This window comes from Dasypus novemcinctus, chromosome X, assembly GCF_030445035.2.
Source record: "Dasypus novemcinctus isolate mDasNov1 chromosome X, mDasNov1.1.hap2, whole genome shotgun sequence".
NCBI classification, from domain to species: domain Eukaryota; kingdom Metazoa; phylum Chordata; class Mammalia; order Cingulata; family Dasypodidae; genus Dasypus; species Dasypus novemcinctus.
In genome coordinates this window covers 128697764-128711689 of record NC_080704.1, presented here as the reverse complement: position 1 = coordinate 128711689, position 13926 = coordinate 128697764, and the positions used below count along the sequence as shown (strand labels likewise).

The 13926-nt window shown below is 40.6% G+C and overlaps 1 protein-coding gene across 1 annotated transcript; it reads right to left on the bottom strand.

Annotated features, from left to right (window-relative positions):
* Nucleotides 1-1865: 1865 nt before the first annotated feature.
* On the bottom strand, nucleotides 1866-3648 carry LOC101424312 (bifunctional methylenetetrahydrofolate dehydrogenase/cyclohydrolase, mitochondrial). Its single transcript, XM_012525224.4, has one exon. It carries the CDS (start codon nucleotides 3636-3638, stop codon nucleotides 2586-2588), a length of 1053 nt encoding a protein of 350 aa, XP_012380678.1. The 5' UTR covers nucleotides 3639-3648; the 3' UTR covers nucleotides 1866-2585.
* Between the last annotated feature and the right edge of the window lie 10278 nt (nucleotides 3649-13926).

The window sequence follows — 13926 nt, the reverse complement described above, 5'->3', positions numbered from 1 at the left end:
AGTGTACAAACAATGGCATTTGGTATAATCATATTGTTGCGCATTCATCACATCAATCAATATTAGAGCATTTCCACTACTCAAAAAAAGAAACAAGAAAAAATATTAACTTCCTGAGCTGCCGTTTTATTTAGTTGCTGTGGTTGGGGTTTTTTGTTGATTGTTTTTCATTTTATGCCAAGCAGAATTCTATGGAATAAAAATCAAAGTGCAAATGTATATTGTAAAGCCATAATGAAACCCTTTAGGAGCATAAAACAAAGTACATTTTGAAGAGATGCTGAAAGCCATCAGAGCCAAAGGAGTGAGGAAGGTAAACAGGGTGGAAATGTAATAATATTTGTACCCAAGATGGGAGACTCACATGTGGTGAAGCAGGGACAGAGACTACCAGACTAGACCGAAACAGCAAAAAAGACAGTAAGTGAATGTTGAATTGGCTTTAGTACACACCCTAGAGTCTGACTATTTGCAAGGAGAGTTCTGGTCAGAAGCCAGAGAGCAAATAGAGCAGAATTGTCCATGGACGTATGTCTAAGATCCTCCCCAATATATGTGCCTACATATATACGGCTTTTAGCAGCTTCTCAAACGCAGAACAACGTGTATATAGTTTCCATTACACAGAATGGCCCCCAAAAATTGGCTGAATGTTTACATTTGCTTCTTTGCTGTGTCAATCCTAGGATGTATCTGAAATAGATGTAGCCACTGTGCCTAGAAGACCAAGTTAAGGGAGGGTGTGCTTGCAGCGTGAAGTCCCCAAACTTGTCAGACTAGGGAAGTTGGGAGATTTAGACAAGGAGAAGTATAACATGCTGTCCTGACATCTGGACCACTACCAAAACATGAAACATTATGAGGCTTTTATGTTGCTACAACCATGGTGGCTTCAAGCGACTATGGCCTGGAACTTCCTATTAAAGTTTGTGGACTTCAGTGTGTAGAGAGTTATACTGAGAGTACATGAATGGTCTTCATTGTTTCAAGGGAGGTCTATAAACTGTATGCAAAATTGTGTGTGTGTGTGTATGTGCGTGCACCCATACAAAGTTTTCTAGAGCACCCGTACAAAGTTTTCCACAGTCTCTGTGTGACATAATAATGGTGGCAACCACTAAGACACAGCAATACAAAGAACAATGAAAGAAGGTTAAACTCTCTGTTAAGATGATCAAAACAATCAGGACTTAGGAAGAGATGAAAAGGGTAATTGTTGTCTTTGCCCAAAAGGTCTTTCCGGCTCATGCTGCCCCACTGGGCACTGTGAGGGTCAGTGCTGTGAAACCAAACGGAACTGACTGTACTTGTGTGTACTTCCCTCTGCCGTGAGAAAACCTATGCCAGGGCAAAACATTGATCGGGCAGCTAGGAAAGCCATTTGACCAAGGTCTTACACTGCTGGAGGGCCTTTATGTTTGAGGGAGGCTCTTTGTCATACATTCAGAGATTCACTGACAGGATTGGACAAAGACAACTTTAAACTTGTGGTCTATTTCCAGACCACAATGTATACAGTGCAGTACAAATTCATTTTTTTTTTATTTTTTTTTTAAAAAGCTTTAATCAGAAAGCCTGATTAGATTCAATATTAATTCAAGCTCTTAAAAAAACCTTTTAGGAAAATCAACAGGTTCAAAGAGAAAAGCAAGCAAGTTCTGACAATTCTTTGGTGGAAAAGTAAGTTAGTTGCATACTTACACAAGCTGCCCTCATGATTATCAAGCCTAACTGTGACAGTTTTGTTTTTCAAAAATAGGTTTCAAGGTATACCAAAGAAACCACATAGATACTCTCTGGTAGTAAAAAACTTAACAATGAAGTTTAAAGATATAATAACAGCCAAATATGACAACACACATAAATAATTTATAACATAAGCGTTTTCAATCCCAGAAAACTAAAATGGGAAATCTCACTGAATGATAACATACATAAAAACAAGAGCTAATAACAAGTAGAATCCTAGACATTTTCCCAGTGACTAAGCCACAAAATGGGAACTTAGCAATACTATTAGGATGGAGTTGTTCTTCTTTCTCTCCCAACTGTTCTATTTAGGTAAATCTGGCTATCAACGAATACATGTATAAATCTGGTAATTGCTTTTTTTACTCCTTCTTACTTGCTATAATTTCTTCCATTTACCCTTCCCTTAATTTTCTCTGGCAACATTTTTCCTTTGGTTTGACCAGTTGAACTCAACAGGTTTGGAACCTGAAGTGAGTATCCACTCTTATTAAAATAGCACTTGGGTAAAGCAATCCGAGAAAAGGCAAATTTTAACAGCTGGAGTGGCACACCAAAGTGAAGCATCCGTTCCCAAGGTGACAATGCCCCGTGTTACTTGCTGGGAAAACTGCTTCTCTTGGGTCTCCTGGCTCAGCAAGGATGCTGGAGTGCTCCTGGGTGAGGTGCTGGCCGAGAGTTACCTGTGCCAGCGCCCACCCATTTTAAACTTCCAATAAATACAAAGCACCATTTTAAACCATTTCAGAAGAATAAAAAAATATTGCATTTCTTTTGGCCTGTTTTGCTTCTTGAACTGGCTGGGAAGGCTGTTCATGAAAGAGAAGACTAAACAGTTAATTGGTTGCTGCTCCAAGCTCTTTCGACTTCAGCACTTCCCGCTCTTCAAGCCTCAGCAGTTTCTTTGCAGCAATCACGGTGTTCTTCATGAGCATCGCCACTGTCATGGGACCGACGCCCCCAGGGACAGGAGTGATGTAACCTGCTTTCTTCCTGACTTCTTCAAAATCCACATCTCCGACCAACTTGGGCTTAGCGGTTGTGGGATCTTCCACTCTATTTATTCCTACATCAATGACTGCTGCTCCTTCCTTGATCATATCTGCAGTTATCAGATTTGGAATGCCTGCAGCAGACACCACAATATCTGCAAGAATTGTATGCTTTTTCAACTGTTCTTTGGGAGTGTAGCGATGAGATATTGTAACAGTTGCATCACCTCCGGGCCGTTCGTGGGCCCCGTCTGTGTGCAGTAACATCGCAATGGGCATTCCAACGTTTTTCGACCTTCCAGCCACAACTACATTCTTCCCTAGAGTTGGAATTCCAGTTCGCTTAATTATCTCCCACACGCCCCACGGGGTGGCAGGGAGCATGGAACACTGGTCCAAGCACATCCGCCCGACATTAATTACATGAAAGCCGTCAACATCCTTGTCTGGAGAAACAGCGTTGCAGATCTTTCGCTCATCAATGTGCTCTGGAAGGGGCAGCTGAACGAGGAGGCCATCTACATTGTCATCGCTATTTAGTTTATTGATCAAGGTCAACAATTCTTCCTCTGAAATCGAAGCTGGTTTCAAGATCGTTTCGCTGATGATTCCCACATCCGCGGCCGCCCGCGTCTTGTTGAGGACGTAGGAGTGGCTGGCAGGGTTCTCGCCCACCAGAACGACGCTCAGGTGCGGCCGCTTGTGGCCCAATGCCACCCACTCTTCCACTTCCTGCCGCACTTCCTGCTTGATCTGCTGGGCAAGTTTCTTTCCAGAAATGATAACGGCTTCATTTCGAACCGCCGAGGGGTGGAAGGGGCGATGGCGGGGGCGGCAGCTCTGCGCGGGCCGGAGCAGCCGCGCCGCCAGCCGGGACACCAGGCAGCGCGCAGCCATGCGGGGACCGGGCCCGCGCCGGGAGCCAAATTCATTTTTATATAAACCCTGGCTTTGTCCTGTGACTAGCAAAACTATATTGTATTCAACTGCTTGCTCTGTATTAAATGTGTGAATGTGTTCCCACAATTTTGTAACCTTCTCTTGGCATTTCCTCGTTTGTGTGTGTGTGTTTGTTTAAGCATATTGGAAGAATCATACAGTAGAAATGGTCTGGGGCTTTCTCAGCTTCTGAGATTTTCTCTCTTAATGGTCAAGTTCAGCCATGCATCAAAGCCACCAAGTATGGTGTATTGGTCTGCAGTGGGCAGTGAGTGGGAACATGCTAGTCAGAGAGCAGGGGATAAGCCTGGGACTAGATGTGGGGAGAGCCATGAAAACAGCTCTGATGGGAGAAATCTTCCTGCTATGGTGAGGAATGAGAGCTCGGGAAGCAGACCACCTGGGTTCATATCCCCCTCCACCACTTGATTGCTCTGTGCCTGTGAGCAAGTACTTTGATCTCTCTGATTCTCAGTTTTCTCTTCTATCAAACAGGGACGAGAATAGTACTTGCCTTGTAGGACTGTTGGGAGTGTTAAAGAATACTGTGCCTGACTCATAGCAAGCATTCAATATATAATAGCTGCTCTGCTATCATTATTACTATTATTTTTATTATTATTATTAGTTTCAGTCCTGTGGTTTGAAGGAGATGGATGTGGAGGGATGGCCTTAGGCAAAGGCATGGGAAATTGATATCTATTATTTCTACATCCTCTGAAAAGTCTAGTCCAAAAATCGCTCTCAATCATATCATCCTGGTATCTCCAGAAGACCACTGGAAAAGTGCAAATAACTTGCCTAAGAGGCAAAACCAGAAACCTGGGCTCCTAACACTTTACATGACCACATAGATTTGTTTTCAGGTCTGCTTTTTCTTGAACACAGCTATTGACATTGGAGGAAGCCTTAGAGAAGGAGAAAGGGACAAATCCAGAGCCAGTGGAGTGCTGGTAAAAGCATAACAACTAGGTATATGTGAGGGAGCCCTAATTTCTAGTGTGGTGTAAATACTCCCACTGTGGCTGATGTCAAGCTACCAACAAGACATCAGTGAATGTGGAGTTGGAAAGAGATGTTTAGTACCATACCTAATATAAGGTATTTCCACCAGACAGCTACAGTAAACATACATAACTTCAAGAGCACCGATAACAGCAAAACATAGTCAAATGAGTAGGACGTGATGAGTTTGAGTATGTATTCTCTTTTAAAATGCAATCTGTTTAATTGTAAATCTATATCATTTATTCTCTAATAATGGCTCTGGTTTAACAACCAGCTTGCACAACTCCTGAAAATTTAACAATTGACTTTTACAAGCCATTATGAGAGTGCTCCAACACACCACGGCTAGAGCCCTGGTTTTTGTTTGGTTGATTGAGGTGAGAAGATTCGTCTGGGTCCATTGTCCCAAACTCTCCAGTTCTTATAAATTACTACCTAAGCTCGAGACATGCCATTTCCTTCCTTTTTCCCATTCATACCTGGTCTCCCCATTTCTGAATAGTCATCAATAAATGCTCATCCCACCAATCCCCACCTCTCTTCCTCTGGTCCAAACCCTAAGAGGCCTTCCATGCCAAGCGTCAGGCTTTAGTCTTCCAATGGGCTGTGCTGAGGACTACGATGGCAAGTACCCAAACTGTCCTAATTTGCCAGGCTTCTATAAAACTGGTTGGCTTAAGCAACAGGAATGCATTGCTTCATAGATTGGAGGCTAGAAGTTCCAAATCAAGATATTAGCTAGACCATGATTTATCCTGGCATCTGTAGCATTCTGGTACTGGCTTGCTGCAATCCTTGGTTCCTTAGCTTGCATCTTTGCCCCATCTCATCATGATATCCTCTCCTTGGTCTCCTCCTCTGGCTATCTCTAATTGACTACATCCTAACTCCCTCTGCCTTATAAGGACTACAGCCAAGTGGATTAAGTCCCACCCTGATTCAATGTAGAATCATCTAAATAGGATGTTCAAAGATCTTAGTCACAAATGGGTCCATACTTTAGTAACATCTTTATTATTTACAAATGGATTCACACCTACAGAAACGCGGATTAAGACTTGAATGTGTCTTTATGGGAAAGATGATTCAATTCCCAACACCAGTGAACCCTCACTTGCCCAGCAACTGGGCTCTCCTACACCATCTTCCCATTACCCAGAAGCCTGCCACACAGGCCTCACTGGAGACCAGCTGGTGGTTGCAATCAGGGTAAAACAAGAATGTGAGACCCTTTCAGGAATTGGCATGCCTTGAGCCTTGTGTTCTGCCAGGCTGAACTGCTTGCAATGTTCCAAATGACTGGTCAACACTCTCGCTATGAGCCATCATATTTTTTCATGTGTTGCTGCTTCTACCTGGGATGTTCCCCAAACCCTCTCTACTCTTTCATCTGGAAATCTTCTCAGGATTCAGAATTCATTTCTCATACCTCATTCTCCAGTAAGCTTTCCCTGAACCATCACCCTGGCCCCACTATGCAAGATGAGGCATTCTTCCTCTGAGCTACTGTGGTGCTCTGTGTAATGAGTTTGTGTTTTCTTGCCTAGGCTATGAGCCTCTCAATCACAAGGATAGTGCTGTTTTCCTCTTTTTAGCCCAATGACTAGCATATAGTATGTGGTTTGTAAATATTTGTTCCATTAGTAGGGGCCTGGAATAAGAATTGCCACTGTATAGAGAGGATGTAGAGAAATTGGAACTTGTATTAGTCAGCCAAAGGGGTGCTGACACAAAATACCCAAAATTTGTTGGTTTTTCCAAAGGTTATTTATTTGGGGGAGGAGCTTACAGATACCAGGCCATAAAGCATAAATTACTTCCCTCACCAAAGTCTATTTTCACATGTTGGAGCAAGACGGCTGCTGACATCTGCCAGGGTTCAGTCTTCCTGGGTTCCTCTCTTCCTGGTCTTGCTTCTCTCCAGACTCAGGGTTCCTCTCTTCCCAAGGCTTGCTTCTCTTTCCTCTGTTTGCTTACTTCCCAGGGCTCCAGCTTAAGACTTCAGCATCAAACTCCAACATCAAAAACCTCCAACATCAAAATCTCCAACTCTGTCCTTTGCCATGTCTTTTATCTGTGAGTTCCCACCCACTGGTGGGGGGGCCACTCTACTGATGTGGCCTAATCAAAGCCCTAATCATAACTTAATCATGCCCAGGTACAGATCAGTTTACAAACATAACCAATATCTATTTTTGGAATTCATGACTATATCAAACTGCTACACTTCACCCTCTGAATTCCAAAAAGACATTACGATATTCAAAAAATCCTTAAATCAGTAACAATGCAAGTACTACATGATATCACAATCAACTTAAAGAAATACAGTTTGTCTTGAGGCAAAGTCATGCCTGAATGTAGACCTCTGAAATTACAAAACAATTTGTCTGCTTCCGATACAAAAATGGACAGAAAAAGGATAAACATTTTCATTACAATAAGGAGAAATTGGGAGGGAAACATGAGTTATGGGTCCTATACAGTTCAGTAAACCTGCAGAGCATCTTCCATTCGATTTCAAAGTCAAAAGAACCTCTTTTCAGGCATCTGGTCCCCAGCAGGAGGGACTGGGTTGACAGTCTTCTTTTCCTTGTGAAGCTGTTTCATTAAAGGGCTCTAAGAAACATCACCATCCCAGAATCCTCAGGATTGGGGAATAAAATATGAACTAGAGTAGACTTACTGGTATTCTACTATAGACTTACTGTGATTCTAGCAATGGAAGAGCTTATATCATTGGTGTGGATGCAGTGGCCACTGCAGGTGCTAAAGGCAAGGAGAGGGAAAACAAGGGGGCATTTTCAGGACTTGGAATTGTCCTGAATGACTTTGCAATGACAGATACAGGCCATTATATATCCTACCATAACCTACAGAATAGAGTACAGGCCATTATATATCCTACCATAACCTACAGAATAGAGTGGGAGGGAGTGTAAACTACAATGTAAACTGTAATCCATGCTTAGTGGCAATGCTCCAAATGAGTTCATCAATTGCAGTGAATGTACCACACTAATGAAAGAAGTTGTTAATGTGAGGAAAAGTGGGAGGTGTGGGGAGTGGGGCATATGAGAATCCCTTATATTTTTTCATGTAACATTTTATGTAATCTAAGTATCTTCTAAAATAAATTAAAAAATATATATATATATATATTTTTTTTAAAAAGGGAACATTCAGGCACTTGGCGGGATTGTGGAAACTATGAACCAGTCCTGAAATCTGCTTCTGGTCTTCCTACTAAACAAGATATTAAATGTCTGGGGTTTTTTGGAGAAATTATAGGAAACGTGTTGATGATCTGTCCTTTGAAAAGCAAGGCAAAATAGCCTGCCACAGAGGGCTGGATTGGGCCAAATAAAAACTGCTTAGGAATCAAATAGTGTGAGAATCACCAAAGCCCTTAAAAAGCATCTTACCCATAAGGCAACTTAGGACCACACATCAAATATAGAGCCTCTATAAAGAATTCAAACAATAATAAATTATTCTTCATGATTAATATAAATAAAATATTTCATTATTACTCAGAAAAAGAAAATTAAAATGGGTATATTTCATTACTTAGGTTTATACCCAGAAGAGCTGAGGGAAGAGAACAAATAGACATTTGCACACAAATGTTCATAGCAGCATTATTCACAGTAGCTAAAAGTTGGAAACAACCCAGATGTCCATCAACTGATGAATGGATAAATCAATTGTGCTGTATACACCTGACAGAATATTATGGATCGGTCAGAAGAAACGAAGTCATGAAGCATATGACAACATGGATGAACCTGGAGGACATTATGTTGAGTGAAGCAAGCCAGACACAAAAGGACAAATACTGTGTGATTGTGCTATTATGAACTAAATATATTATGCAAACCTATATTCTAATTATTATATTAATGATATTAAATTACCATTATTAATATTAATATTAAATAATTATTAATATAATAATTAGAATACAGGTCATCAGAAAATAGAATGAGGGTAGAAAATGCAAAGCTGATGGTTAATCCATGCAGAATTGGTTAAAAGGTTGTTTGTAAGCCTTTGGAAATGAATGAAAATGGGGAGAGCATATCATGGTGTTTGTAACTAGCAGAACTTTTATATGGGTATGACAGTGGTTGAAAGTGAAAGTCTGAGGACATGTGTATTATTAGAAGGAAAGCTAAAAATGTAACACGGGTCTGTATAACATAGTGAAACCTCATGTGGAATACTAATACTGGTGATACTGCATTAGACGACTGTTTATAGAAAATGTAAATACAAATATACTAGAGAGAAGGAAACAGAACAGCAGCTATGTATGGCAGGGGAAGCATAGAGAGACTGAGAGGTGATGAGTTATTATTGCTGTTGTTGGAATAATGAAAATGCTCTAAAAATGATTGAGGTGGTTATACCAAATACCACTGATGGCATACTTTGGATGGATTTATGCTTTATTATTATGTATCAACAAAACTGATTGGTTAAAAAAATGGGCATATTTGTTTTCTTCCTAATTTTCTCATCCCCATCACTTCTTACCTCTCAAGTCTGTTTCAAGTAGCATGCTTTATCAAAAGGTCTAAATATCATATCTTCTTGTTAAATATTTTACCAATATAGATATGAATTTATGAGGAAGAAAGAGAAATATCCTGAATCATTTTCTGAAATATTGAGAATAAGCATGGGTTCCTCACTGTACTATTACCCTAATTAGAGAGCAATTTTTTTTTCATAGAATGTATTAGAAGCAGAATATATACACAATCCAACTAAAAACATTTTGCCTCCATTTGTCTTTACTTCTTCCCCTTCTGTTTAAACTCAAGTTCCCTGGCTTTTTTTTTTTGCCTTGCAACAAAAAAATATAGACAATACTCTTTCCTCATTCTGTCAATCAAATTTCCTTAATTAATTTAACTTGTGAAAGTTTTTCAACGGTTATCAGTACCATTTCCTTCAGAATTATGAAATCAGACAGTAACAGTCAACTAATTATTAGAGCTTAAAAAGCTATGAGGATGACAATCCAAGTTCCTAGTTTTTATTTTATTTAAAGAGCTCTTCTTTTGCCCATATTTAAGACTTAAAATTAATTATTCACATCCAATAGAGGAAGGTGGAATAAGCAATGTTACTTAGTTTGAAAGCCTTTGCTTTTGACTGACTACATTTTTTAATAGTTTGAAGCAAAAATAAGTTACAAGAATAAATGAAGAGGCTCAACTGAGAGCTGATGGGAGTCTGTTGAGTGCTGGACTTTTGGTTCACAACAGTCCTGCGCAGCCCCAGAGTCTAGGGAAAACCAGCTGCCATATCATGAGGATATTCGAGCAGCCTGTGGAGAGGTCCTCATGCCCAGGAACTCTGAGGCATCCTACCAACAGCCATGTGAGTGAGCCAACTTGGAAGTGGATCCTCCAGCCCTGGTCAAGCCCTCAGGTGACTGCAACCTTGACCAACATACTGACTGCAACTTCATGAGATCCTGAGCTAGGACCAACCAGCTTAGTTAGCCACTCCAGAATTTCTGACTCTCAAAAACTGTGTAGGTGAAAAAGTACTTGTTTTAAGCTACTCAGCATTGGGGTAATTTGTTACACAGCTCTAGTTAAATTGCGCACTGATAAAGGGAATGTGCAAGAACTTTGTACCATTTTTTAAAAGATTTTATTTATCACCCTCCCCCTATGTTTGCACTCCCTGTTTGTTCTCTTGTGTCTGTTTGTTGTATGCTCATCTTTCTTTTACGAGGCACCAGAAACCGAACCCAGGACCCCCCATGTGGGAGGGAGGTGCCCAACGGCTTGAGCCACTTCTCCCAGATTGAACCATTTTTGCAACTTTTTTCTAAGTCTGAAATTATCTCAATAAAACATTAAAATTTTAAAAAATTGGAAAGGGTGAATGAAGCAGAATTTTATTTCACTTTCATAAAAATGTGACCATGGTACTCCTAAAACCAGCGGACACAATTCACATATGCCAAGTCTATATGGAATAAAAGTTTTAGAACATATTTAAGATATACATTTGTAAATTGTTTAAAATTTCTTAAGAATTTTTCAGCCTAACACAATTCCCCATTATGATTTTCTTCACCGTAAAATTAATGGAGATCCTGCCAGAAGATCTTGCTCCATTCTTAGTTTTTACACTGACAAAACTCTCAGCTGCTAGGAAAATATTCCACTTCTCTGTGTATCATTTTATATAGATGATATATACTATTATCATGAATATTGCCAGAAAAATGCCAGAAGTACATTTTAAAAACAGGAAAAAAAACTGTATTGGTGGAATTTTTAAGATGGTTAAAGAATAATAAAGCCTTGCTGACCCCTCAATTTTAGCCCAGTGAAACTCATTCTGAAATTCTAACCTCCAGAATGGTAATACATTAAATTTGTTATCATAAGCCACTAAAAATAATGGGAGGAAATCTGGGATCTAGTAGATTAATAATTGCAGCTAGCAGTTACTGAGTGCTCACTCTGAGCGAGAGCTTGGTAAGCACTGTCTCATTTAATCCCTATCAGGTAGATACTGTTACCCTTATTTAACAGATATGGAAACTGAGGCACAGAGATGTTAAGTGATTTAAGGTCACATAGGTAGTTGTGGGGGCAAGATTCTAACCTAAACATTCTCTCATCCACTACACTTTACTAATATTTGACGGATGAATGAATGCATGCACATAGTGGAAAGCATTGTGGGTTTTAATCTGTATGGCCATAGACAAGCAGCATAAGTACCCTGCGCCTCAGTTTATTCATCTATAACACGGGAATAGAGATCTAACATAGTGAGGATCTAATGAGAAAGTAAATGTTTAAAAACTTAGAAAAGAGTGTAGGACATAGTGAACACTCAGTGCACCTTAGGTTGATCTTAGGCTTGGTGGCCATCTGCACAAGGGGTTCCCGGCACACTGTCTTATCATTGTACTGATCCCTTACGAGATCAGCCTAAGGGTGCAAGAACATGACTCCTTTTTCCTGAAGACAAATTTGCAGCCTTGGTTTGGATATAAGTGGTATCCCCATTTGGGATAAAAGATGAAGTCTACAGTCAGTTTGGGAATAGGATGTAGGAGGTTCTGTCCAGGAGATGAAAAGTTAGCCACTTCAGCTGTCATGTTTGTCCATTTCCATGACCCTTCTCTCATTCCCTCCGTTCCTCTGTCCTTCCTTCCCTCCAATGGGAACTCATCGCTATAGACTACCTAAGAAGGGCACGTGTGGAAAACCACAACATGAATGAACCTTGAAGATATCGTGTTGTGCGAAATAAGCCAGACTCAAAAGGACAAATGTTGTACAATGTCACTTATATGAAATAAGAACATGCATAGTCATAGTAAGAAACTAGAGTATAGGTTACTAGGGGCCGAATAGTGGAAGGGAACAGGGAGGAAGTGCTTAATTGGTATGGAGTTTCTCTTTGGGGTGATAGAAAGGTTTTGGAAATGAATGATAGGGGTGGAGACATAGATTTGCATATGTAATTAATACCACTGAATTGTACATTTGAAAAGGGAATAAAGGGGGAAATTTTAGGATGCATGTAAGTTACCACACACACACAAACCCATAGAACTGTACAACACAACGTAAACAGTGCACTAAAGTTAACAGGATGATAGTACTGTCTCATAAATTATAAAAAAGGTACCACACTAGTGCAAAATATTAATAGGGAAAATTGTGTGTGAGACAGTGGCATACGGGAACGCTGTACTTTCTGCATGATGTTTCTCTAAACTTACAACTACTCTAATAAGAATAAAAGAAGGGCACGTGTGGACATGATGCTCCGCCAACCCTAACCGTGGGTCCTCTTCTGAAAGTGCTCATTTGGGATTGTGGTAGGATTGCATGGTCCTGAGTCTGTAGCACTGCATGCTAGGAGTGGCAACAGACATTCTGATGGACCGAAGGAGTAGTCATCCCTCCTGCTCCTATGCTATGTTGAATATTCCCATGACGCACCTCTAAAACTCAAGAAAAGCAAGATTTTTATAGCAAAAAGGGACTCAGGGGAGGTAGGATATTTCAGGATTCAATTTTGCTGCGTTTGTTGTATCCAGAAATTGGTGACATTGAGTTCTTATTAAGGTAGGCAGTGTTTTGCAAGGGTGTGAAATTGTGGGGCTGCCCCTCCCAATTAAGATAGGAAAGGGTTTTTCCAAGGCTTTCTAATGCCGCAATGACATTTGCTAATACGTGTACAAGTGGACAATAAACGTGCATAGCCAGTCATTCACCATGAGCACAGGTTGAAATGGGCAGATCAGAAACAGAAAACTGGAAAGGCTGGAGGAAGGGTGCTCAGAGATAGAGGCGGGGCTCTTGTCTGCCTTGACAAGGGCATAGCTCCACATGGACAGACCCGCCTGGAAAGTTTCTGCATTTCCACAATGTGGGCAGTATTGATACCAGCCCATTCCTATCATACTTTAGCGCCTCTGGGAGTGAAGAGATCATAAAATCTAAGAAGGGAAGGGAAGGGAACGTTTAGACTTGTGGACCCTGTGAGTCTAGGGCATTTTTCATTCCCTTCTCTTGTTCTTATCTCATTTGGTGACTGGGAATGTCTTCTAAGGAGGCATCTTTGCCAGGGCGGATCCTAGAGAACAGTAAGCAGAAAGAATTGGCTTTGGCTTTGCTCAAGGCCCAGGGACAACTGCAAATAGGAGCTGCTTATGTTTTTCTAGATGGTACAATCCAGAGAGAATGCAATGCAGGCAGTCTGTGCAGAACGACTGCCTTAGAAAGATTTTTGCCTTTGGCTGAAGTGTGCTCTAATCTGTGAGGAGAGTGGCAGTCTGGGCACAAAAGGGCAAAGTCCAAGAGAGCCCAGCACCCCCTCTGGTGCCTAGTTGGGCAGAAGTTCTGATTTTTCTCAATTACCCCAAAGATCTTGTTATGTAGAACAAGATCAGGCCTAAGTGAAATTTGCTATCATTTCATTTTTTTAACTGCCCTATTCCAATGTCTTTTTTTCCCTCAGTGGTAATACAGAACTTATATAAAGTCATCAATGACTTGAAACTAAAATCAGAACTGTAGACAAGATGGGATGTTCCTGAAGTTCTCTTGCTAGAGTCAGCTTGGTCAATATCACTCACTGCCCCAATTAATTTTACCAATTTTCCTGTCATAAGGCTTATGCTCTGGGCCTTGGCTTTGGCCTATTGTTAAGAAACTATTTAATGCACACACAGAACATGTAA

Coding starts and splice junctions, on each gene's coding strand:
- LOC101424312 (XM_012525224.4), bottom strand. CDS start 3,638: ATGGCTGCGCGCTGCCTGGTGTCCCGGCTGGCGGCGCGGCTGCTCCGG.